This window comes from Lynx rufus, unplaced genomic scaffold, assembly GCF_022079265.1.
Source record: "Lynx rufus isolate CCGP_SWC_20201006 ecotype Redwood Valley unplaced genomic scaffold, mLynRuf1.p SCAF_14, whole genome shotgun sequence".
NCBI lineage: Eukaryota > Metazoa > Chordata > Mammalia > Carnivora > Felidae > Lynx > Lynx rufus.
The window spans coordinates 17,418,247-17,444,931 of NW_025814828.1; the positions used below are offsets into that span (position 1 = coordinate 17,418,247).

The 26,685-nt window shown below is 36.3% G+C and overlaps 1 protein-coding gene across 4 annotated transcripts in view; it reads left to right on the forward strand.

Moving 5' to 3' along the window:
* Window positions 1-26,685, forward strand: part of CNKSR2 (connector enhancer of kinase suppressor of Ras 2) — a 306,470-nt gene that overhangs the window by 43,065 nt on the left and 236,720 nt on the right. For all 4 annotated transcript variants that reach the window (XM_047075991.1, XM_047075992.1, XM_047075993.1 and 1 more), the window contains exon 2: window positions 24,853-25,016. In XM_047075991.1, the coding sequence (XP_046931947.1) occupies window positions 24,853-25,016 (164 nt within the window). The remainder of the gene's footprint in view (window positions 1-24,852; window positions 25,017-26,685) is intronic.

The following is a 26,685-nucleotide window of genomic DNA, read 5'->3' on the forward strand; positions in this document are numbered from 1 at the left end:
CCTCTGGCTGGTGGGCATCTGTAGGGATTTTGTCCTTGGAGAGGTTGTATACCTTCTTCCCACAGCACTCAAGGAAGGGGACTGTTCTCTCCAACCTCGCCTCTGAGCTCACTACTGAGCTGGGGCTGGCTCCCCCTCCCCGCCCCCAGGTGCCTGTACAGAGAGGCAGGCCCCAGTTTGGAGAAAGACCTGGGTCTTTCTGGATCGTGTTAGAAATTGGTTCTTTCAACTTAACAGGAACCCATGGGGGAGGGGAAGGAAAAAAAAAAAAAGAGGTTAGAGTGGGAGAGAGCCAAAGCATAAGAGAATGTTAAAAACTGAGAACAAACTGAGGGTTGATGGGGGGTGGGAGGGAGGGGAGGGTGGGTGATGGGTATTGAGGAGGGCACCTTTTGGGATGAGCACTGGGTATTGTATGGAAACCAATTTGTCAATAAATTTCATATATATAAAAAAAAAAAAGAAAAGAAATTGGTTCTTTCTTGGGGCGCCTGGGTGGCTCAGTCGGTTGAGCGTCTGATTTCGGCTCAGGTCACAATTTCGCGGTCTGTGGGTTCCAGCCCCGTGTCAGGCTCTGTGCTGACTGACAGCTCAGATCCTGGAGCCTGCTTCAGATTCTGTGTCTCCCTCTCTCTCCGCCCCTTCCCTGCTCAGTCTCTGTCTCTCTGTCAAAAATAAATAAACGTTAAAAAAAATTAAAAAAAAAAGAAATTGGTTCTTTCTCCATTTTTTCTGTTTTGTGGTCCATGCTTTTTCTCTTGTCCAAATACAATCCTACACTTCCACAGCCTCTCTTTCTCTTCCTTTTATTTCTCCACAGAAGGGGATCCCTCCCATCTGGGCTTATGCTGCCCTTTTTATCTCTCCCAATTTGCAATCACGCACCTATGGCCCTGTTTTCCCCATGGGCCCCTGCAGATGTTTCTGTGACTCTGTAGCCTGGATTCCTGGAATTCCTAGTCTTCTGGCCTCAATGCTTCTGTGTTTGAGAGATGAGGTAACTTTGGATCCCCCTAATTCTCCACCATATTAACTCTTCCTCCAAGGATGATCCTTTCTATGGAAGAAAGCAAACTGGCCACAAGTGACTGTTCTACACATCAAAACCAGAGGGCTTTTTAGAACACATTTCTGAACACAACCTTTAGACTTCCTGGCTTTCTTTCAGTGTCTCACACTCTATCTTGTCTCCTACCCCTGTGTCTTTGCTGTTTCCAGAGTCTAATGCTCTTCCCTCCCTCTTTGCCTTATTGACTCCCTCTTTTCCAGACCTCAGTTCTTGCCATACTTCTCCCAGAACCCCTACTCTTAATCTGTCCTATTTGGTCAAATCCTCCCATTACAGGCTTTTGGAGCACTATGCACAGGCATCTTTCCTTCCCTTCAGATTACTTGCTTTGGTTACTTGTGTGATTCTTTACTAATTGTACTTTTTTCCCAGTAAACTACTAGCTCATCGAAGGAAGAGACTACATCTGTTTCTGCTCGCCATTTTATTCATACTTCCTAGAATAATGCTTACCTCATAACTAAGCATTTGATAGATATTTGTTGAATGAATGAATAGAAGTTGGTATCAGGAATTGGAAAATCAGTGGTGTAGATATCTTGAATAGGGGACAGGAAGGGAGGGCTTCTGTAGCTCAGCAAGCTAGCTGGTAAGACCCAAGTCACATGGAGGTGTGTACTATGGTAAAAGTATAAGGAATGGACAGTTACTGATTTAGGAAGAAATCAAGGGGCACCCAGCTGGCTCAGTTGATGGAGCATGTGACTTGATCTCAGGGTCATGAGTTCAAACCCCACATTGTGTGTGGAGCCCACTTAATTTTTTTTTTTAAATTTAAAAATCTGAAGAAATTAAGGGTACTAAGGGACAACAGGGACTGAATAAGCCAGGATTAGATGTGTCTCCAGAAGAAAGGTTGAATCATCAAGTTTTGCTCTTTTCAATTACATGACTCAAGAGTTATCCCCATCACCCAACTCTACCGCCCCTTCTCACTCCCCATGAGAGACAGCGTCCTTCTACCCATGGGCATTTCCTGCCTGGAGGAAGGGACTCTGTCCTAGCATTCAGACAAAGATGACTGATTAATCCTTTGTGCTACTGTTCCTTCACAATTTTTCTAGATGGCATTTGGATACAAAATTTCTTTTTTTTCCCTCTTGGTATATCTGATTTACAGTTTTTTGTAAGTTTTAAAATTCCCACCTTGCTGAAAAGTTTTTGGCATGTCTTAACGTTCAACAGTGTTGTTTAGACATTAAATGAAAAAAATAAAAAAGATGGCAGCTTTATTAATAAGTCCCACTGTGATTAGGCAAAGTATTATTTGTTTTAAGTAGGTTCTATGCCTAATATGGGTCTTGAACTCACTACCCTAAGATCAAGAATTGCATTCTCTACAAACTGAGCCAGACAGACACCCTTAGGCAAATTATTTTTTCATGATGAATTCGTTTGGGTGAGATGTCCTATTCATAAGTTCTGTGTAAGATTGTTTTTTTTTTTTGGTTCCATGTAAGATGTACTGAATTTAGTAAATCATTGCCTTTGATGATTTCTTTGTAGTCAGTATAAAGGAAAGTTGTGTTTCTGTCAGAGAAATTTGTTTACCCTTGAACATAGCATTTATAATCATGTATAAAATACTAATTTACATTTGTGATGTTCCTATACCCATATACTTCCCCAGATGCCTAAGTCTAAGTAAAATTTGAAAGTAGCACATTTAGGCTATTAGGTAACTTGTACTTTTCTCATTGTGGTATAATATGTATAATTTACTATTTTTACCATTAAAATTTTAATTATAAAGTACACATAACATCATACTTATTATCAATAATTTTTAAATGTACAATTCAATGATGTTTAAGTGTTTTCACATTGCTGTGCTACCATCACCATCATCTATCCACAAAACTCTCCTCATCTTCCAAAACTAAAACTCTTTACCCATTAAACAATACCTCCCCATTCCCCCTCGCAACCACCATTCTGCTTTCTGTAGTTGTGAATTCCAGGTACCTCATATAAGGTATTATATAAACTAATTATTATTAGTTTATTTCACTTAGCATAATGACTTCGCAGTTCGTCTATGTTATAGCATATGTCAGAATTCCCTAATTTTTTAAGACTGAATAATATTTCATTATATATATCTGTACACACACACATACACACTGTATGTTGTTTGTCCATTCGTCTGTCTGTGGACACTTGGGGTGCTTCTTTTTGGCAGTTCTGAATAATGTTACTGTGAACACAGGTGTGCAGGTATCTTTTCAAGACCTTGCTTTTATTTCTTTTGTATATACATCGAGAAGTGAAATTCGTGGCTCATATGGTCATTCTGTTGCAACTTTTTTGTTTTGAGTAACTACCATACTGTTTACCTGGTGACTACACCATTTTATATTCCCACTAACACTGTACAAGTGTTCCTTCCAGTCTAGTCACATCTTTGCAAATGCTTGTAATTTTCTGGGTTTGTGTACGTGTGTGTGTTTGCTATTGTTGTTATTGTTTAGATAGTAGCCATCCTAATGGATGTGAAATGGTATCTTATTGTGATTTAGACTTGTATTTCCCTAATGATTGGTGGCTTTGAGCATCTTTTCATGTGCTTATTTGTCATCTGTATCTTCTTTGAAGAAGTAACTATTTAATATTTTTGCCATTTTTAGTTGAGTTTCTTGTTTTCATTGCTATTTAAATGAAATTACATGCATTCTTTGTATTTTCTCAATATTAATACCTTATCAAATTAATGATTTGCACATATTTTCTCCTATTTTGTATATTCCCTTTTTCTCTGTTTATAGTGTCCTTAGCTGGACAAAAGTACCTGTGACTTGTACTTTTTATTTTTTAATTTTTAAAAATTATTTTAATGTTCATTTATTTTAGAGAGAGACAGAGTGCAAATGGGGGAGGGACAGAGAGAGGAAGACACAAAAGCATGCTTAGGTTCTGAGGTGTCAGCACAGATCCCAGTGCGGGTCTCAAACTCACGAACTGTGAGATTGTGACCTGAAGTCAGATGCTTAACCAACTGAGCCACCCAGGCACCCCTAACTTGTACTTTTTAAATTCAAAATCTTTAAACATGCCTTTCAAGATAAGAAGTATGACAATAGGACTCTTTAATTTTATTTTATTATTTTTTTAAGTAGACTTAACACCCATTGTGGGGCTTGAACTGATGACCCTGAAATCAAAAGTCACATGCTCCACTGACCAGGCTAGCTGGGCGCCCCAGGAATATTTCATTTCGAATTGCCATTGTATTAAATAAACATATAGTATGTATCTTCAAAACATTTTAGGCACCTTTTGACAAACTACCAATTTTCCAAAGATGATTCAAATACACTGTGCCTCTTTGTTTCTTACCCTTATAAAAGAGAAACACATAGGGGCGCCTGGGTGGCGCAGTTGGTTAAGCGTCCGACTTCAGCCAGGTCACGATCTCGCGGTCCGTGAGTTCGAGCCCCGCGTCAGGCTCTGGGCTGATGGCTCGGAGCCTGGAGCCTGTTTCCGATTCTGTGTCTCCCTCTCTCTCTGCCCCTCCCCCGTTCATGCTCTGTCTCTCTCTGTCCCAAAAATAAATAAACGTTGAAAAAAAAAAAAAATAAAAGAGAAACACTGCTAGCTATTTTCTCCATAGAATTATAACCTCTGTTGATAAATTGAAACCTCTTTAAAGCCAGTAAACTGTAAATATTTTTGATGATAACGAGTTGTTATTTGGTATACAATACAATATAATTATTGGAAAAAATATTTCAGCATCACTGTAGGAAGTCCAGTATGTGGGGGGGGGGGGGGGCGTGGTGCCTGGGTGGCTCAGTTGGTTAAACATCAGGTCGTGATCTCATGGTCCTGAGATTGAGCTCTGTGCTGAGTGTGGTGCCTGCTTAAGATTCTCTCTCTCTGCCCCTCTCCCCTGCTTGTGTGCATTTTCTCTCTTTCTCAAAGAAAAACAGAACAACAACAACAAAAAAAGTAGTCCAATGGGAACATATATTTATTGAAACTGTTTATTGAAGGTAGTGTTCGTTATGTTACACAAGAATTTCTTAAGAAATCTTTCTTTCTTTTTTTTGGTTTCAGTATAGGAATGGATGAGTTCCTCTGAGAAACTGGCTTACTTTTATCTAATGAATGTTATTAACTATGTATCTACTGCTGTTTTCCTCTTTATGAGCCTCTAGCTAACTCACAACCAGTGTTCTAGCACTTCCCACACTTTCACAAGTGTAATATTTTTCATTGGTATGAATTTCTTGTATTACCATTATTTCTGGCTTCCAGTTTATTACTAATTGTATTTTCCTTTAACCATATTTTTCTCATCTACTTTTAATTTGTGTTACCTTGGCGAATTGTGTGTGGGTGTTTGTGTAAACAACATACTTAAATCCATTTTGAAGCAAAGTGTAATTTAAATAAGTGTTTTGTAAAACATTGTATTTAAAGTTGTAAATGGAAAATGAAAACAATATTTTTGGCATAACATCTTTTGGTATGGTACAGATGATTAGTTTAAGAACAATTCTGAGGTTTGGAAACAACCCTTTACACCCTTCACCAACTTCCTCTAATTTAGTGTAGGCTGTAAGGGCAGGGATTTGGAGTCAGAAGGACTTGGGTTGAGACCCTGCCTTACTATTTAATAAGCTGTGGGATTCTGGATATGGTCTCTAAGACTGTAAAATCAAGATAACAATATGTAATTCATAAGATTGTTTTAAGGATTAAATGAGAATATTTATACAGTGCTTAAAAAGTTTTTGGCACATGGTGAGCCCAAAAAATAAATGAAAGGTATTACTGTTAATCAGCATCAATTCTTCCATTTGGAAATAATGGAAGATTATTGCCAGCTTAACATTTTCTAAAAGAAATTAGGACAGAGTAAATGAGAACACGCCCAGAAGAAAATTGTCCTTCTTTTCTCTTATATTTGGTTTTATTGGGCACCCTCATCAAAAAATTCATATACTATTTGTTATAGAGCAACTGTTTGCTTGTAGGAGGTGGGTGATTTGCGTTGAAGAACATGGGAAGATGGAAAGAAGAGTTCTCAAGTCAGCATGTATTTCATCGATTTCAGTGACATCTAAAAACTGTTATGCATTGTTTCTCCATTCATTTGAATGCAACTTCATATCAGATGTCATCTGGGTATTGTACATTGTGTTCAATTCATCAGTGTATAGTAGCATGGTTTTCAATCCTTGGTAGTTTTTTTTTGTTTTGTTTTGTTCTTTGATTTTGTTTTTATTTTTATGAAATCCAAGTTAGTTAAGATATAGTGTAATAATGGTTTCAGGAGTAGAATTTAGTGATTCTTAACTTACATATAACACCCAGTGCTCATGCCAACAAGTGCCTTCCTTAATGCCCATCAGCATTTAGCCCATCCCCCCACCCACTTTTCTCCAGCAACCTTCAGTTCTCTGTATTTTGTTTGTTCTCTGTGAGAGTGTCTTATGGTTTGTCTCCCTCTCTATTTTTATCTTATTTTTCCTTCCCTTCCCCTATGTTCATATGTGGTGTTTCTTAAATTCCACATATGAGTGAAATCATATGGTATTTTTCTTTCTCTGACTGACTTATTTCGCTTAGCATATTACATTCTAATTCCATCCATGTTGTTGCAAATGGTGAGATTTGATTCTTTTTGATCACTGAGTAATATTCCATTATGTATGTGTATATATATACAATACATCTTTCTTATCCATTTATCAGCAATGGACACTGGGGCTCTTTCCATACTTTGGCTATTGTTGAAAGTGCTGCTATAGACATTGGGGTGAATGTGCCCCTTCGAAACAGCACACTCCTTTGGATAAATATCTAGTAGTGGCATTGCTGGGTCATAGAGTAGTTCTATTTTTAATTTTTTGAGGAACCTCCACACTGTTTTCCAGAGCAGCTGTACCAGTTTGCATTCCCACCAACAGTGCAAGAGGGTTCCCCTTTTCCTGCATCCTCACCAACATCTGTTGTTTCCTGAGTTGTTCATTTTAGCCATTCTGACAAGTGGGAGGTGGTATCTCATTGTGGTTTTGATTTGTATTGATGATGAGTTATGTTGAGCATTTTTTCATGGGTCTGATAGCCATCTGGATGTCTTCTTTGGAAAAGTGTTCATATCTTTTGGCAGTTTCTTCACTGGATTATTTTTTTGGGTGTTGAGTTTGATACTTTCTTTATAGATCTGAGATACTAACCTTTTGTCCGACAGTGTCATTTGCAAATACCTTCTCCCATTCCATCGATTGCCTCTTAGTATTGTTGATTGTTTCCTTTACTTTGCAGAAGTTTTTTATCTTGATGAGGTCCCAGCAGTTCCTTTCTGTTTTTATTTCCCTTGCCTCTGGAGACATGTCTACTAAGAAGTTGCTGTAGCCGAGGTCAAAGAGGTTGTCACCTGTTTTCTCCTGTAAGATTTTCATGGTTTCCTGTTTCACATCATTAGGTCTTTAATCCATTTCTTATTTATTTTTTTTGTATTGTTTAAAAAAAATGGTACACTTTCATTCTTCTGTATGTCACTGTCCAGTTCTCCCAGCACACTTTGCTAACGAGACTGTCTTTTTTCCATTGGATACTCTTTCCTGTTTTATCACGGATTAGTTGGGCATATGTTTGTGGGTCCATTTCTGGGTTCTCTATTCTGTTCCATTGATCTGTGTTTCTGTTTTTGTGCCAATACCATACTGTCTTGATGATTACAGCTTTATAATACAGCTTGAAGTTCCAAACTGATGCCTCCAGCTTTCGTTTTTTTCAACATTACTTTGGCTATTTGGGGTCTTTTCTGGTTCCATACAAGTTTTAGAATTGTTTGTACTACCTCTGTGAAAAATGCTGCTGTTATTACGCTAAGCATTGCATTGAATGTGTAGATTGCTTTGGGTACTATCAACATTTTAACATTTGGTCTTCTAATCCATGAGCATGTAATATTTTTCCATTTCTTTGTGTCTTCTTCAGTTTCTTTCATAAGCTTTCTATAGTTTTCAACATACAGACCTTTTACCTTTTGGTTGGGTTTATTCCTAAGTATTTTATGGATTTCTGTGTAATTATAAATGGGATCTATTCCTTGATTTCTCTTTCTGCTGCTTCATTATTGGTGTATAGAAATGCAACCGATTTCTGTATTAATTTTATATTCTGAGACCTTTCTGGGGCGCCTGGGTGGCTCAGTCGGTTGAGCGACCAACTTCGGCTCAGGTTATGATCTCACTGTCTATGAGTTTGAGCCCCACGTCGGTCTCTGTGCTGACAGCTCAGACCCTGGAGCCTGCTTCGGATTCTGTGTCTCCCTCTCTCTCTGCCCTTCCCCCGCTCATGCTCTGTGTCTCTCTCTCTCTGTCAAAAATAAATAAACATTAAAAAAAATTCTATTCTGAGACTTTTCTGAATTCATGTATCAGTTCTAGCAGCTTTTTGGTGGAGTTTCTGGTTTTACACATAGAGTATCTGTCATCTGCAAAGAGTGAAAGTTTCCCTTCTTTCTTGCCATTTTGGATGCCTTTTATTTCTTTTTGTTATCTGATTCCTGAGGCTAGGACTTCCATCACTATGTGGAACAACAGTGGTGAGATTGGACATCCCTGTCGTGTTCCTGACCTTAGGAAGAATGCTCTCAGGTTTTCCCCATTGAGGCTGATATTACTGGTGGGCCTTTCATATATGGCCCGTATGATCTTGGGGTATGTTCCTTCTATCCCTACTTTCTTGAGGGTTTTTATCAAGAAATGATGCTATATTTTGTCAGATGCTTTTTCAGCATCTGTTGAGAGGATCATGTGGTTCTTACCCTTTCTTTTATTAATGTGATGTATTACTTTGATGTATCATGATTGATTTGTAGATACTGAACCAGTCCTGCAGCCCAGGAATAAATCCCACTTGATCGTGGTGAATAATTCTTGCTATGTATTGTTGGATTCGGTTTGCTAGTATCTTTATGAGAATTTTTGCATACATGTTCATCAGGGAGATTGTAATTCTCCTTTTTTAGTGGGATCTTTATCTGGTTTATGAGGTTATCTGGCCTCATAGAATGAGTTTGGAAGTTCTCTTAATTTCTATTTTTGGAACAGCTTCAAAAGAATAGGTATTAACTCTTCTTTAAATGTTTGGTAGAATTCCCCTTGGAAGCAATCCAGCTGCTGATTCTTCTGTTTTGGGAGATTTTTCATTACTGATGTAGTTTCTTTATTGGTTATGGAACTGTTCAAATTTTCCATTTCTTTTTCTTTCAGTTTTGGTAGTTTATATGTTTCTAGGAATTTATCTTTTCTTTCAGATTGCCCAATTTGTTGCCATATAATTGCCCATAGTATTCTCTTATTATTGATTTTATTTCTGTGGTGTTGGTTGTGATCTCTGTTTCATAAGTGATTTTATTTATTTGGGTCCTTTCCTTTTTCTTTTTGGTAAATCTGACTAGGGGGTTATCATCAGTTTTGTATATTCTTTCAAAGAACCAGCTCCTGGTTTTGTTGGTCTGTTCCACTGTTTTTTTTTTTTATATCATTGATTTCACTCTAATCTTTATTATTTCCCTTCTGCTGGTTTTGGGCTTTATTTGGTGTTCTTTTTCCAGCTCTTTTAGGTGCAAGGTTAGGTTGTGTATTTGAGACTTTCTTCCTTCTTTAGGAATGCGTACCTTGCTATATACTTGCCTCTTACAACTGCCTTTGCTGCATCTAGAGGTTTTGGATTGTCATCTTTTCAGTTTCGTTGGCTCCATGTACTTTTTAATTTCCTCTTTAATTTCTTGGTTAACCCATTTATTCTTTAGTAGGCTGTTCTTGAAACTCCAAGTATTTGTGGTCTTTCCAAATTTTTTCTTATAGTTGATTTCAAGCTTTGTGGTGTTGTGGTCTGAAAATATGCCTGGTATGATCTTGATCATTTGTACTTGTTAAAGGCTGATTTGTGACCCAATATGTGACCTATTCTGGAGAATGTTCCATGTGCACTGGAGAAGAATGTGTATTCTGCTGCTTTAGGATGAAATGTTCTAAATATGTCGGTTAAGTCCATCCGGTCCAGTGTGTCATTCAAAGCCATTGTTTCTTTGTTGATCTTCTGCTTAGATGTTCTCTCCATTGGTGTAAGTGGTGTGTTTAACTCCCATACTAATATCTTATTATTATCAATGAGTTTCTTTATGTTTGTGATTAATTGATTTATATATTTTAGTTCTTTCATGTTGGGGGCATAAATATTTACAATTTTTAGGTCTTCTTGGGAGGATAGACCCCTTAATTATGATATGATGCCCTTCTTCATCTCTTGTTATAGTCTTTGTTTTAAAGTATAGTTGTCTGGGCAGCAAGATGTAATAGTTTTTAGCCAGTAGTGCTACAGCCAGACTTTACTGCAATATCTAAAGAGTCAAGTAGTGATTTTGTACCACTATTATTTCAAATTTGAGTATTCTGCCATGGAACCATCCATACCAGGCTGGAACATGACCTATGAAATCTTCAATATTAAGATTTCTTTCTGCTTGGCAGCTTCTTAGGGGAATAATGACAGTTGCGATTTTGACTCTTGTGTTTTTAGAATTCAAATGGCATATCTTTCTGAAATGAATTTTTCAAGTTTAATAGTTCATAGTAGGAGTTTTATGACTTTAATTTTAGTGTTCTTGTTTTGTAAAAAAAGAAAAAAATATATCTATCTATATATATATGACTTTATGCCAGTTTCCCAGTAAGGCTCATATTCTTTTATTCACTACTCAATCATAATGTGTTGTTACAAATACTGTCACATGAGTAAATAAAAGTGAATACTTACTTAGAAGATGGAGAATGTTAAATTATATTTGTGTGATAGGAAGCTTATATATATTCTTTTGGTTATTAGCTTCCATTGCCAATTGTATTTCAAATACATAGGGTTTTCTTCCCCCCACTTCCCAAATTAACTTTTTTAGCTAGTTAGCACCTGAGGAAAAAAATACACATTTGTACTACTTCACTATTGTAAATAACTTTATAATAATTAAAAAATAAATCCAGTGGCCATATTAGAATATAATTTCAACGTATAGCTTATCTAGATAGCTTCCCAGAGTATTTTGAAATTAGATGTAGCTGGGAGGATAACTTTGTTCAGCACAAAATTGAAACATAACCATTGACACCATGCATTTATTTGAACTTAACTGAGAATCTTTTTTTTTTCTTCCTATGCCTTGTTACTTTAGTGCCCTTGAACTTGTGTTAATGCTTTGGGCTATCCAGGCTATCTGATTTCAGTTTGGATCTGATTGCCCATCCTAAATTCAATGTTATTTACCTGGTCTCTTAAAAAATCTTGCTGTTCCTAGTTTGCAAAACAAGATGTAAAAAAAATCTTTATTTTTGCCAAGTTGTCTTTAGCAAAACCTTGCTGAAGTTATTGTTTTACAACTTATAAAATGTGAAGAAACAACTAATATAGTTGATTTGTATATTAATAGGAAAATGAAAGTATTTTATGGATACTTTTGGGCAGAATGTGAAAAGGAACTTGGCATGGTGGCCTTTTTGGTGAGGCATTCATTTACTGTCTTCTAAAGTGAGTCTGTGCTTAGCTTGTACACAGTTTTTTGAAAGAAATCCCATAATCTTTATTCATTCTCTTACCTTTATATCTCATATGGCATAAGTAAAGGGGGAAGCTAAGGAGGAAGTTTATCACCTTGCTATGCTTGAGTGCCTAAATGTGGTGACCGGCACCTGAAATAACCTTTTGAATTCCTGATGTCATTTTTATCCCCCTTCAACTTGTCAACCAGCAACTTATTTTTCCTTACAGAACCCAGTAATGTTATGATTGTTGAGGGCAAACTTCATTGTTGTTAGTGCAAAGTGTCACTGTGGTGGTGTATATTTATTTTGTCCAAGTTTGAGTACCTGATTGTACAGTGTAATTTAAGCTGGTGGCTGACACATATTGATTTACTGTGTGCAAACAATAGTACTATTTTCCTGAAAACTATTCAATAAAAATGCAAAAAAAAAAAAAAAGAGAGAGAGAGAGAGAGAGATAGTTGTCTGATATAAGTATGGCTACTCTGGCTTTCTTTTGACATCCATTAGCATGATAGATGGCGCTCCATCTCCCCAGTCTGCAAACCTTCAATCTGCAGGTGTCTTAGGTCTAAAATGAGTGTCTTGTAAGTAGCATATAGATGGGTCTTATTTTTTTTATCCATTCTGATACCTTATGTCTTATGATTGGAGCATTTAGTTCATTTGCATTTAGAGTGATTATTGAAAGATAGAAAGGAATTTAGTGTCATTGTGTTGCCTGTATAGTTGGTGTTTCCTGTGATATTCTGTGGTCTTTCTAGTCTTTGTTGCTTTTGGTCCGTTTTGTTTTGTTTTGTTTTGTTTTGTTTTCTCCACTGAAAGAGTCCCCCATAAAATGTCTTGCAGTGCTGGTTTAGTGTTTACAAACTCCTTTAGTTTTTGTTTGTCTGGGAAAGTCTTTATCTCTCATTCTGATTTGAATGATAGCCTTGCTGGATAAAGAATTCTTGGCTGCATATTTTTCCTATTCAGCACGTTGAATATATCCTACCCCTCCTTTCTGGTCTGCCAAGTTTCTGTGGACAGATCTGCTGTGAACATGATCTGTCTTCCCTTGTATATGAAAGACTTTTTTCCATTGCTGTTTCTATAATTCTTTCCTTACCTTTGTATTTTTGTACATTTGACTATAACAGGTTTTGGTGATGGTTGGTTTTTGTTGAATCCATTGGGGGTTCTCTGTGCTTCTTGTGTTTTGATGTCTTTGTCCTTCCCCAGATTAGGTACGTTTTCAGTCATAATTTGTTCACATAAACTTTCTGCCCCATTTTGTCTCTCTTCATCTTCTGGAACTCCTGTGATTTGAATGTTACTCCTTTTTAATAAGTCACTGAGTTCTCTAAGTCTTTTATAATGATCTTTTGCCTTTGTGTCCCTTTTTTTCTGCTTCATTATTTTCCATAATTTTATCTTCTTTCTCACTAACTTGCTGCTCTGCTTTGTCCACCTTTGCTGTCATGGCATCCGTTCAAGATTGCATCTCAGTTATAACATTTTTTTTATTTTGGACTGACTAGGCTGTAGTTCTTTTATCTATGCAGAAAGGGATTTTCTGGTGTCTTCTATGCTTTTTTCAACCCCAGCTTGTATCCTTATAATCATTTTAAATTCTAGTTCCGACATCTTAATTATATTTGTGTTGATTAAATTCCTGGCTGTCATTTCTTACTGGCCTTTATTTTGGTGTGAATTCCTCCATCTTTTAATTTTGAAGGAAGAAAAAGATTAATAAAATAAAATATTAAAATTGAAAAATTAAGAACAAAACAAAGTAAAGGAAGCCAGATCCTAGGTGTGTTTCAGTCTACTTGTTGAGAAATGCTTGATAGAATAGAGGAAAAAGAGAAAGGAAAGGAAAAAAAAGGTTAAAAATGTTTTTAATAAAGAATTTTAAATAATAAAATAGAATAAAATAAAATACAGTAAAAAAATAAAAATAAGTAGAAAAGAATTTGCTCTTTCTGTATCCAAGAAAGAGAAAGAAAAGAAAGAAAAAGAAAAAAACAACTTAAGCAAAAACAAAAGCAAAGAAAATGAACAAATCAACCAGCAAACAGAATGAAACTCAAATGAAGTTACATCCAGTTTCCCCTCGAACTGAAACTTTGAAGCACTCTATAGTCCATAGACTAATAAGCAGGTGGAAAGGGTTTGTACCCGTCTTCTGGGGGATGTGCCTGGAGGTCACAAGTGGGCAGGGCTTGGCATAACTGCTCCATTCTCCACTTGGTGGCCCTGCTTGGCTTACTGGGTATGATTTCTGTGTGGGGACACATGTGCATGCTACAAGTGAAAATGACTTCACCCTACTTCCTAGTTTCTGGCGCAGGAAGGAACCCTGCACCTTCACAGACCTGCGATCAAGCACCCCTCCCTTGTTTCAGGCCCTCATCCACTCCCTGCCTCGACCCTGTCCTTGTCCAAGCTGTCTGCCTTCCAGGTGGCACCTCACTCCAGGGTTTTATCTCAGATGGAACTATATTTCAAAACCCCACACTTCAGAGACCCCTGCAGCTGGGGAAGTGTCTCACCAAGCAATGGCTGGGTGTCAGCTTGTCCCAGAAAACATTTGTGTGATTGCACAGTGGCAGAGGCCCAGAGTTTATGGCAAATCACAACACAGAGCCAGTGTCAAGGTTTGTTGTCCTTTGGCATCATTGTCCCATTATCAGTAAACATGGCTGCTCTCTGGGGTCTGCTGGGCTTTTGCCCTCAGGGAAGCCGTATGGTCTCTACCACATGCACTCTAATCAGGGGATCCACTTCTCCTTGTATGGCACACAGACCCCTCATACTTCGCTGCCTGCTCTTGGGGATTTGACCTATTTCCTCACCAGAGCACTACTAGACACTGAGCTCCAAACATTCAGACTCTGCACTCCAGTGTTTATAGAATCCTGGTGGTATTGAAACCCTCTCCTTTCTCCTCATCAATGGTTCTGGGAAATAGATATTTTGTCCAGTCCCCTGCGAGTGTTTTCACTCTTTCTCTCCAGCTACTTTTTTTTTTGGGGGGGGGGTGCTTTTCTTGTGCGATCCTGATGTACTGCATTCTCCCCCTTTCTCTTTTCTTTCTCTGTCCTCTCTCTGTCCTCCCTCTGCAAAAATGGCTCCCTACCCTCTACATCTTTCCTCTCCCCAATTCACCTTTCCACACCACATACCTGCCAAGTTCTCTGGCTCCATTTATACAGATTGTTGCATTAATCCTCATATCTATTTCTTAGGTGTTCAGAATGGTTTGATGCTGGTCTAGCTGTGTTTCAGGGATGAAACAAGCTCAGGGCCCCCATACTACTCTGCCATCTTAACACCTCAATCCTTGGTAATTTTAAATACTTTTTCTTGTAGGTCTGGAAGATTATGATTTTACTAGCCACTGTCCTGTGTTATCCCTTCTTCGTTTTGATAACTGTATGTTTCAGTCGAGCTCAATTTACTCTTTTTTGCAAGCATATAAATCCACTTGATTGCTAAGATACATTTTTTTAGTTTTGAAAAAGTCTGATATAGTCAAAACAGATTGGATTTAAGAATCCTCTGGGACTAGGTTTTCATCCTTGCTCTGCCAGTCAGTGACGTACTGTGTAGATTTAGGGAGCTACTTAATCTCACAAAGGTTTTTTTCCTTCATGTCTCAAATTGTTACAACAATAATCTCTTTGACCCAACATTACACATTTCTATGCACTCTATTTGTGTCATTACAATACTTTCTGGTTAAAGTCACTGATAATCTCCTAATTGTCAAATTCTTGGTAGGCTTTGAATTCTAGTAATCTGACCCATAAGATTTGTTTGTTTTTTGTTTGTTTGTTTGTTGTGTTTTTACCATTGTCCTTTACTGTCAATCTTGAAACATTTTCTTCCGTTGGATTCCATGACACCACTTTTCTTCATGTCTTTTTTTCATTCCTCTCTGGCTGCACTTCCTTAGTTTTCTTTGTAGTTTTCTCTGTAACAAGTATTTCCATTTTGGAGTCTTCTGGTTCAATTCTAAATCCTCTTTTCACTCTTCCTTTTTCCTATTTAGTCTCAGTAATACTCATGGCTTCCATTTTATACTTGTATACCCATAACTTTTAAATATACTTCTCCAGAGCAGACCTTTATTTTTGACTGACTCCTCAACATTGATACCTGCCTGTCTCAAAAGAACTGTAATCCCAAATGTCCAGAAGAGAGCCAGCTACCCTAAACTACTTCTGTGGTATTTCCATTGTCTGTGAATAATGTCACCATTAATCCATTTCTATAATTCAGAAATGTAGGTGTCATCTTCCTTCCCATGGTCTCCCCTCCATCACATCTAATCCAGCACCAATTCCTGCATGATTTTATCTTCTTTCCAGTCTTCTCTTCCTTTCCTGCCATCATCCTTGGACAAACAACTACTTTTTGATAATTAGATTATTTCAAATGTCACCCAACCTGGGGTGCCTGGATGTCTCAGTCAGTTAAGCCTCTAACTTCAGCTCAGGTCACAATCTCACGGTTTGTGTGTTAAAGCCCTGCACTGGGTTCTGAGCTGACAGTGTGGAGCCTGCTTGGGATTCTCTCTCTCCCTCTTTCCGTGCCCCTCTCCTGCTTGTGTTCTCCCTAAGTAAATAAATTAACATTTTTAAAAATTTTAAATTAACAAAAAAATGTCATCCAACCTGCCTCTCTCTCTTGGCAGCCTACAATTCATTTACTATACTACAGCTGGAGTAATGCTCACAAAACACTTTTAATGCTGTCTCTTTCAAATCCTTCAGTGCCTTCTCATTGCTTTTAGGGTCATGGTTAGGATTCTGACCATGGACTACAAGATCCTGCATCATGTTGCCTCTGGCCCATCTCTCTAACCCCCTCTTGCTTCATTGACTTATCTCTGCATTTCAGACACAGAAACTTCTTTCAGTTTTTCAAATGTGTGGTGTTTCTTTTTGTAGCACACAATCTTTGCATATGTTGTTTCTGTTGGTTGAATTTTCCACTCCTCCTCCTTTAACCATTTTTAAGCTTGTGGATCATAATATAGTCATCGATCTCTCAAGTAAGCCTTCCATTCTTGACTTGCCACCTCAGTATATGGTTAAGTCTACTTTTTTGTTTCTCATAGCGCTGTTTTTTTTTTCCTTCATGATGATTATCATAGCTTGTGTTTATACATCTATTTTGTCAATCAAATAATTAATGTTTAATGGTCACCTTCAGTATTATATTAACTCCATAAAGTCAATGGCCGTGTTAGTTTTTGTTCAGCATTTGATTCCCAGTGCCTAGCACATAGTAATTACCTCTGTAAATATTAATTAAATAAAGGAATGACTGAATATGTATCAGATGCTTGCTCTGCCCATTGCTGTATGGAGGGAGTCAGTGATGCTATCCTTCAGGGTTCTATAATCTGTTGGGGGTAATAAGATACTAACACAAACATTATAACAAACAGCGTGAGTAATAAATAAATGCCATAAGTGTAAAATCCATAGATATAAAGAGAAGAGAGATCCACCTGATTCAGTGATCAAAACCTGGCATGATTTCAACAATTAAGTATGTAGAATATGTAAATATTATTCTGGGTAATAGGAATAATCACATTAAGGAAATAGTTGAGTTGTTGACTTTGGCTGCAGAATAGGATATATGAATGTGTTAGAGATAATGTTATAAAAATAGGTTGGGGCCTGAACTTGGAGGTTCTTGAATGTTAGAATGAAAGATGTAAGGCTTAGATGCCCTTAAGCTTCCTTAAACAAACAAACAAATAAAAAATGATTACCTATTAAGTTGTAAAATGAAAGACTTCACTAATCTCTAGATTTGCAACTAATTCCTTATGCTTGGTCTACCTTTTTTATTAAAGTCACTTTTCTGTTAATAAATTATTATTAGCAAAGACTGTGAAGACTTGCAAAGAAACAAATAGTTTCAGTGTTAGTTACAACCGTCTCTGCAGTGGACTGTTTTTTTGTTTTGTTTTGTTTTTTTATTTTAGAGCACAAGCTGGGAACAGGGGCAGAAGGAGAGAGAGAGAGAGAGAGAGAGAGAGAGAGAGAGAGAGAGAGAATCTCAAGTAGGCTTGCTCCACATTTAGCACAGAGCCAGACCTAGGGCTCAATTTCATGACCATGGGATCATGACCCGAGCCGAAATCAAAAGTCAGATGCTCAACCAACGGAATCACCCAGGCACCCCTGAAATGGACTATTAATTTGAGGGAGAAAGTGTGATCTTTGAAAAAATATTCTATGTGAATTCTTAGGTATCTAATAGCTTTAAGCCTCACTATAAAAGCAGTCAGTCTTTGTTTACTGAACATGTCATTAAAATCATTTTAGACTTTGTTTTTAAAATTAAAATATGAAAGTGCAGAATAATCGTATAAGATTTAGAGTTTATTTTGTGTTTACTTAAAGAGCATTTAAAAGTTTGTTTGCAAGCTGTCCTGAAAATCACTTTGAGAAAAACTGCTTGTCCAGCTCCTTTACCACGTTTGGGATACACAACTTTAAAAATTACAAAATTATAAAACCATTCAGACATTGTTTTGTGTGACACACATTTTCAGGCTGCAATCTCAGATTACCATATATCAGTATTTTAAAACTGAGAAATTTTAAGCCGCTTGATAGTATGTCCATGGGTTACTTTGTCCTCTTTAGTTGGCCTTCATGTAGTGTATCACTGGATATATTTTAAGTACTTTTTTTGTGAATATTCTGATTTGATATGTCATAACAAAAACTTAATTTTTATGTAGTCAAACATATCTGTCTTTTTTCTTCACTGTTTCTTGCTCTGGTTTGATATAGAGCCTAGATTTCTTCTAGTACCTTTTTTATTTTGTAACATTGCATCTTTAGTCTGTCTTTTAGGTGGTTAGCAATGTCTCCTGGTTTCAGTGCTGATAAAGTTTTCTTCTTTATTTTTGCTTTCTCTTGGTCTTTTCTAAAGAGGGGAATTTTCAACCAGATATTTCTTTGAAATTCATTTTAAAGTTGCTTGGCATTAAAAATCTACTCTGGTTTAAAATGAAGAACCAGAAACAGATTGCAAGGAGGCTGCATTATTTTTGCAAAATGGAACAATTTCATATTGTTTCCCAGTCTTGATTTTTTTTAAGTTTTTATCTTAAAGACAGCATTATATTGCTAGAGAAAAAAATTAGGTCTGAGAAGAGTAGAAATGGCAATGATCAGCAGAGTGGGGCCTGGCCTTATAAGACGTCTTCAGAGACAACAGGCAGTGATTGGTTTTCTAATGCATTAGTCTGCATACCCTGCGTCATATACAGCTTCTCAGAATTCTGTTTATAGCTTTCAGCTCTGCCAGACAGCAGAGCAAAGCAGTCTTTTCAAAGGTAGTTAAATGCATTAATATGCACGACACTAATCTTAGTAGGTGCTTAATATATAGTTGCTGAATACACTGCCAGAAACATTGTTCCCTGGTCTGGGTCTTTTATATCAAATGCCATGATAAAATGCCAGAAGGAAAAATTTTTAACTAAATTTTGAGTTTAATAGTATTTTCCAAATGTTTGATAGCCTGTAATCCATTTGTAATTTAATTTTTTTTAATTTACAGAGTAAAATTGAGTTTTTTGGTGTTAGGGTTGTGTGAGTTTCAACATATTTATAGAATTATGTAACCAGTACCACAGTCAGGATACAAAACCATTTCATCACCCCCAAAAAACTCCCTCCTGCTGCTTCATAGTCGTAGCCTCTTTACATTCCCAATCCCTGGCAACTACTGATTTCCTTTCTGTTGCTATAGTTTTGCCTTTTTCAGTATGTACTATAAATGAAATCATTGAGTAACTTCTTTCAGATTTGCAATTTTCACTCAGTGAGATCCTTGAGATCCATCCAAGTATATATCATTTTTTTTTATTGCTGGGTAGTATTTCAAAGTATGGTTGCCCACATTTTGTTATTCTTATTCATGTTGTTTCTCACTTGTTAAAACAGTTACTGCCTTTTTTTATTGGAATTTAGAATTGTTTAGTGGCATAGGTGTTTTTGAGGAAAAATTTTTCTTATTTTCTTTTTGGTTGAACAAAATATAAACTGGAGTATAATTAAAAGAATATCAAGGAGTAAATATACTTCTATTTACTACGTAAGAGTGATGGGCTGCTCATCTCTGAATTAAATCAAGAATTTATAAGGCTGTATCATCCCAGAACTGTATGGGAATTATTAAACAGATTTTTAACTTTATAGGTTCTAGAGAAAAATTTCATTTTTCTAAAATACTTTGGGAATTTGATTTATTAAATATTCTGGGTATCTTTTAAGTAGTTTGTATATTACATACATAGGTTAGTGAGTTTTCCAATAATTAGAATACAGTAAAGTCATTTAGTGCCAACATGCTGTTGAATATAATTTCATCCTTTTCAGTTGGTTTAGGGAGTACTACAAGATCTTATTTTTTTAATTTTTTAATTTTTTTTTAGTTTATTTTTGAGAGAGAGACACACACACACAGACAGAGAGATAGAGTACGAGTGGGGGAGGGACAGACAGAGAGGAAAACACAGAATCCCAAGCAGGCTCCAGGCTCTGAGCTGTCAGCACAGAGCCTGATGCGGGGCTCGAACTCACGAACCACGAGATCATGACCTGAGCGAAGTCAGAGCTAGAAGTATCACAAAATCTTAAATGGGAATTGTCTTTTGCTGGATCAATTATCATTATATACTACTTGTGCATAGAAGAAAAACATGGTAATATGAGCTTTCTGGCTGTTTATAATGTATAAAACGCTTTTATTGTCTTGTAGTAGTTGTTGCAATTAATACATGAATGCTAAGTGATAATGATATCCAAGACCTCACCCTTAAAAAAGCCTTAAAAATTAAACATTTTTGAATTTTAACCTTTTGGCAGGAAGAGTCCTTGATATTTTTGAATTGGGAAATGGCTTGATCAAAGAGTGTTTTTAGAGATCTGACAGTGATATACTGAACAGACTGGTGCCAGGGGGACTAGATGGGCATCAGGACAGGCTGTACAGCATGAGTAATCTGGTGACAATGAGATCAGAAATGAAAGGGCAGAGCAAGAGCTATTTTGAATGAAGAAATTATGTTTCTCACTAACTGACAAGATAAGAGATTAAATTGGGGAATCTTCTAAGATGGTTCTAAGACTGTAAAAATGGTTGTAGAAATAGATAAATAACTTGCTTATGGAGAATGAGATTGTAAATGAGGCATTTGAGTCTGGTGTGATTTTGGTCATTGGTGATCTTGGGAAAAAAGCAGTGTCAAGTAAAATAAGGGGACTGAAAACTAGACTAAAACTAGATGGATCTTCTGCCTCGAATTATCATTCATGTATTTGAGTAAGCAAAAGGAAATCGGACTGATATGTGTTTGTTTTAATTTCCTAACCTTATTTTGCAGAAGGGACAGAATCCTCACAAATCTTCATATGTCGATCTTTATTCTTCACAGTAAATAGTGGCAACAGAATTCTAACAAATGAATTTACATTTTTATTTGTTGCTGTAATTATTAGAGAGTGTTCAGTTTATAGATACGAACACATATATTATGTATAAAATGGTGTATAAAGTAAAATTTCCTGTAGTAGGAATAGAGTCATCCTCTTAATACCATTTTAAATGGGTTTTTAATATTTTGAACACTAAATGTAATAATTTACACCTCCCGTATCTACTTCCACAATATACTGGATTAATTTATTTTACTCAATCTTTTGGAATATCGTTGTTTTAGTGGAAATGTGTACATCCTGAAGACATCTCTCAAATGTCATCATTTTTTTTTAATTTTTTTTTCAACGTTTTTTATTTATTTTTGGGACAGACAGAGACAGAGCATGAACGGGGGAGGGGCAGAGAGAGAGAGGGAGACACAGAATCGGAAACAGGCTCCAGGCTCCGAGCCATCAGCCCAGAGCCTGATGCGGGGCTCGAACTCACGGACCGCGAGATCGTGACCTGGCTGAAGTCGGTCGCTTAACCGACTGCGCCACCCAGGCGCCCCAAATGTCATCATTTTGTAAATGTTTCATTATTTTTGGAACATGTTTCTAGATCCATGATTATGTTCATTCCTCTTCCCTAAAGATGATGGAAAGCAGTGTAATTCATTGAAAAAGTCAGAGACACATGTCATAGTAATGATTTCAAGCATTCTTTTTAATGGTTTTAGGGTGTCGCTTTAGACACAATAATGCATGTAGTTTAATGTTTCAGTTGACAAAAGTGCACAATTTTCTTCACAATACACTTGTGTGGTTTAGAGTATGGATCTAAATTTATTTTCTGTATGTTTTCTTAAGAAGAATAGGAATTTTTAAGTAGAGGTTATAAATTTTACTTATAATTATTTAGAAATATGTCAACAAGAAAGAGTAAAGTTTGATGGAAAGTGAGTAAATAATTCATGCAACATTAGAGCTTTAAAAAAAGGGTAGACAATATTTTTAAAATTTGGTATATATTCTCATTTTATCTAGTGAATAAATATTAGACTATTGAAGACTAGTCATATGATCCCTAAAGAATTTCTCATTCTTGAAAATGGAACAGTTCCACTTTAAATAAAATTGTGTATGAGTGAGTGAGATTTAATTATTGCATGTATGCTGTATAGATTCTGGAATCATGACATTCAGGCCTATAGCCCAATATTATAATGTATTGATTTTTGTGGTTTTTGTAGATGGCTTTTGGGGCTGTATTTTCTTTCTTTTTTTCACATATTTTTTTTGTTTTTACTTTTATTTTTATTTTTTTATTTTAATATAATTTATTGTCAAATGGGTTTCCATACAACACGCAGTGCTCATCCCAACAAGTGCCCTCCTCCCTGTTTGGGCCATATTTTATGCATATACAGATTTCAAATGTTGATTTTGGCCTTTCAGTCAAAAGTCTAAAATTATAAGGTCATTAATTATTTGTAATTCAAGTAAGAAAAAAGTGTACATAAAAGTACCTTTTGGTTTATAAATATGCATATTATCACAAAGTGGGATTACTATAATTGTATTATAATATCCTAGCTGTATATTTGTCATATATTTTACATTTTAAATATGGGAGCCAAAATGCTATATTATGGAGTAGTATGCCTTGATAGTTAACTTAGGCACCAGTTAATGAGATGTAAGATAAGCCTCTCTCCCTTATTTCTACACTGCCACATATTATGTGACTTGGTCTGTAACCTTAATGATGATGTTGGTGGCATTGGTGCTCTAGGAGATCTTTTATCATTCCTTTACATAGAAGAATCTAGAAAAATCAACTCAAAATAATAACATTTTGTCTCATATTATTCTGCAACGTATCAAGACATGAGTGCCTCAAAATGCCATGTACCAAATGTTCTTTCTCTCCACTCTTGATTTTAGATTTAGCTCTTATTTAAAATGTTCCGGAGGGAGGCAAACCATAAGAGACTCTTAAAAACTGAGAGTAAACTGAGGGTTGATGGGGGGTGGGAGGGAGGGGAAAGTGGGTGATGGGCATTGAGGAGGGCACCTGTTGGGATGAGCACTGGGTGTTATATGGAAACCAATTTGGCAATAAATTTCATATTAAAAAAAATAAAATATAATGTTCCTGATTTTCCCCAACCAGGTGATATAGCATAAAATTACACATCTGATTTGTTCATTTTACACTTATTGAGCCCTACTCTGTGTTAGTCACTGTGCTCAGTCCTGGGTTTTCATTTAGAAGATACACTGCCAAACTTCAAGGAATTTCCAGGCTATGTATTGGGCACACAGAGATGAGAACAAAATTTAATACAATGTTGACATTTTTGTAATGGAGATCTGTAGACTGGGAGATTGGGAAGTGTGGAGTCTGTATAGGAAGGCAAGGTCCAGATCAGAAAGGGCCTTGAACACTAGATACAGGAGTTCAGATATTATTCCGTCATAAATATGAGGAAACTGAAAAGTTTTGAGGAAAAAAATGACAAAAATTTTTAGGCGCACCTGGGTTGCTTAATTGGTTAAGAGTCTGACTCTTGGTTTTAGCTCAGCTCCTGGTTTGTGAATTTGAGCCCTGCTGTTAGCACAGAGCCTGCTTGGTATACTCTCTCTCTCCCTCTTTGTGTGCCCCTCCCCTGCTCACACTTCCTCTCTCTCTCTCTCACTCTTTCTCTCTCTGTCTCTCAAAATAAATAAATAAACTTAAAATTTTTTTAAAGAATTTTTATGTTGGGGAAGATGAATTGGAGGGGATTGTGAGTGACTCAGCAGAAAAACCATAAAACTGGTTTAATCTAGATGGACGATATTTAATCTAGATGGCCTGATTTAAAATCAAGACCTGTTAGTTTTTGCTAGTTGCCTCATTTTCTTGGTATCTCTTACTTAAAAATCTAGAGAGAAGTAATCTTGTTACTCCAGTTCATCATTTGTTCATCATTTGTATCATATGTATGAAATTCATAGGCGATTGATGCTGACCCAATCTGTAGCCAAGCTAATCACTTATGAAGTACCATGAGTAATCCTGAAAAATGTATCCACTCTGGATTCCACTTTTGGATTTGGATGAAATCCAAATGTTAGTGGATTAGGGAGTTTATTGCAGGTGGGGGGGGGGTAAGGGGCTTGGCTGTGTAGGGAAGAACAAACTAGTGGGGAACACAGGATCAAAGAAAACAAGGAAAAGTTTTTGTTTTGTTTATTTTGTTTTTTAAGATAGCAGAGGTTCGAATATAGGAGTCATTGGCTAGGAAATGGTTGAAATAAAGAGTGTTTAATTTTTTAATTGTTGAAGTAATGTTAATGTGGCAGAAGATGGGATTCCAGAGCACAGGAAGATCAATAAGTCTTATATAGGAAGAAAGATGCCTCTCCCTCTGCAGTGGAGTTGAAGAAGAAAGGGGGAGTGAGGTGCAGATAAGTTTAGAAGTGGGCACAATCTGCTTACAAACACACTTTATGAAATAAGCAACAAAGAGAGCTGCTTAAGAAGTGACTTAAAGATTTCCAGTAATTACTGAGTAAAATTCAAATAGGAGCCTAACAACTAGGGATATGATGAAGTGGGTTTTTTTTTTTTCCTCCTGCAGCCAAGATGTAGGTTGGAAAAAAGTGGACTAGTCCAGAGTTGAAATGGAGTTAACTTGTAACTTGGTAGGAGTTAATGCTTATTTTATTTTTTCTATTTGTTTGGCTAAACTGTTTGTTTCATTCTTGTCTTCCATATTTTTTTCTTTTGCAGGTCTTGATGATTGTTTGCAGCAGTATATTAAGAACTTTGAGAGGGAGAAGATCAGTGGAGACCAGCTGCTGCGCATTACACATCAGGAACTAGAAGATCTGGGGGTCAGCCGCATTGGCCATCAGGAATTGATCTTGGAAGCAGTTGATCTTCTGTGTGCACTGGTAAGGACATTAACTGGTGGAAAGTGAAACTTGTTTTATTTCATTTAAATTTTTTCCCTTTTTTTGTTTCTTCCCTTCTTTTTTCTTCTCTATTTAAAATAATTTAATTTTTTAAAAATTTATAACTCTCCTAATTCTCAACTGACTAGAAGTGGTATTTTCCTCCTTCATTAAATTTGGTATATTATATAGTGCCAAATTACAAATTAAAGAGGCTTATAACCCAACAAGTGACATTACATTTAGTTACTTCAAAACCATATGTTAGAGCTCACCAAGGAAGTGTTCACAGCATCATTTGGGGTATGCAGGTGAATATGATCAGTTATAAAGTCCATTCCCCTCTGAAAGTTTTGATTTAGTGTCACAAATATTAAGAAATCCTATTAGAAACATCATTGTTAAAATAATCAAATTATTTGAATGTTCTAAATGTATACCTCCAATAAAAATTGAATATTATACATTATATGGTCTATTTTGTCAACTTACAAGAGAAATCAATGTCAAAATAATCCTTCAGGAGTCTGATAACACATTATATATTCTGAAAGGAAAATTTTTTTTCCATGTTGGGTAAGGTGACACCGGATTAATTTCAAATTTTTGTAGATAGTTGCAAGGGGGCTAGAGCTACAGTGAGAAAGAAAACGTGAGTCTTGTAATATAATCATCTGTGATTGACATTTGGCTCAGTTACTGACACTTGTGGGCAAGTAATTTCATCACAACCTTAGTTTTTTATTTAAAATGTTGATAATAACAACTGCCTTTTGGATGTGTTGTGAAAAGCAAATGAGATAGTGTTTATATAGTGCCTAATTCAGTGCCTGGCCCACAGTAGGCATTCAATAAGTAGTTAACTATTAAGATGATAATTAATAAGAAATGAGTAGATAATTCTTAAAAATTCAATTGTCAGTTAATACTCCCAGGACTTGTGTGTCAGATGTAAGTTTCTGCCCTCTTGAAGAGCCTTAGGGGTGGAGAGTAGCACACAAATAATCACAATACTATAGTATAATTACCAAAATAAAAGTATAAGCTAAGTATTATGAGGGCACAGAAGAGAAAATAGCTAGCTTTGACTATGATAGATGGGTTCATATTGCAAAAGCATCTTAGAGTAAGATGAGCATGTGTTTGGAAGAACAAGAACAAAGGGCTTTCCATGTAGGTAAAACAACACCTACACAGGCACACACAATAAAGAGCATACCTGGTAGGTTTGAACTGTGGTTAACTTTTTGAGAGGACAAAAATACATGGGAAACATTGGCAGAAGATTAGGCTATAAAATATAGAATAGGCCCAGACTATAAAGTACCTAAACATCATGGTAAGAGATTTGTACTTTCTTTTGTGGATATTGGAAAACCATGTAGGAATGATCGAATACTTATTTTAAAAAGGTAACTGATGGTAGTGAAAAGGATGGGATGGAGTGGGCATAATCTGAAGACCAGGTGAACTGTTTGGTAATGTGTAAAATATCTACTTAGGCTACCAGTAGGGCTTAAACTAAGGATGTGGAACAGGAATAGAGAAGATGTGGTGAATATGAGGGATGAGATAAAGGGAGTTGAGAAAGATTCCATGCTTTCTAGCTGCAGAGATAGAGTAGATGATTTTGCAATAATGAAGATGGACAGTAGTATCAAGAATAGAT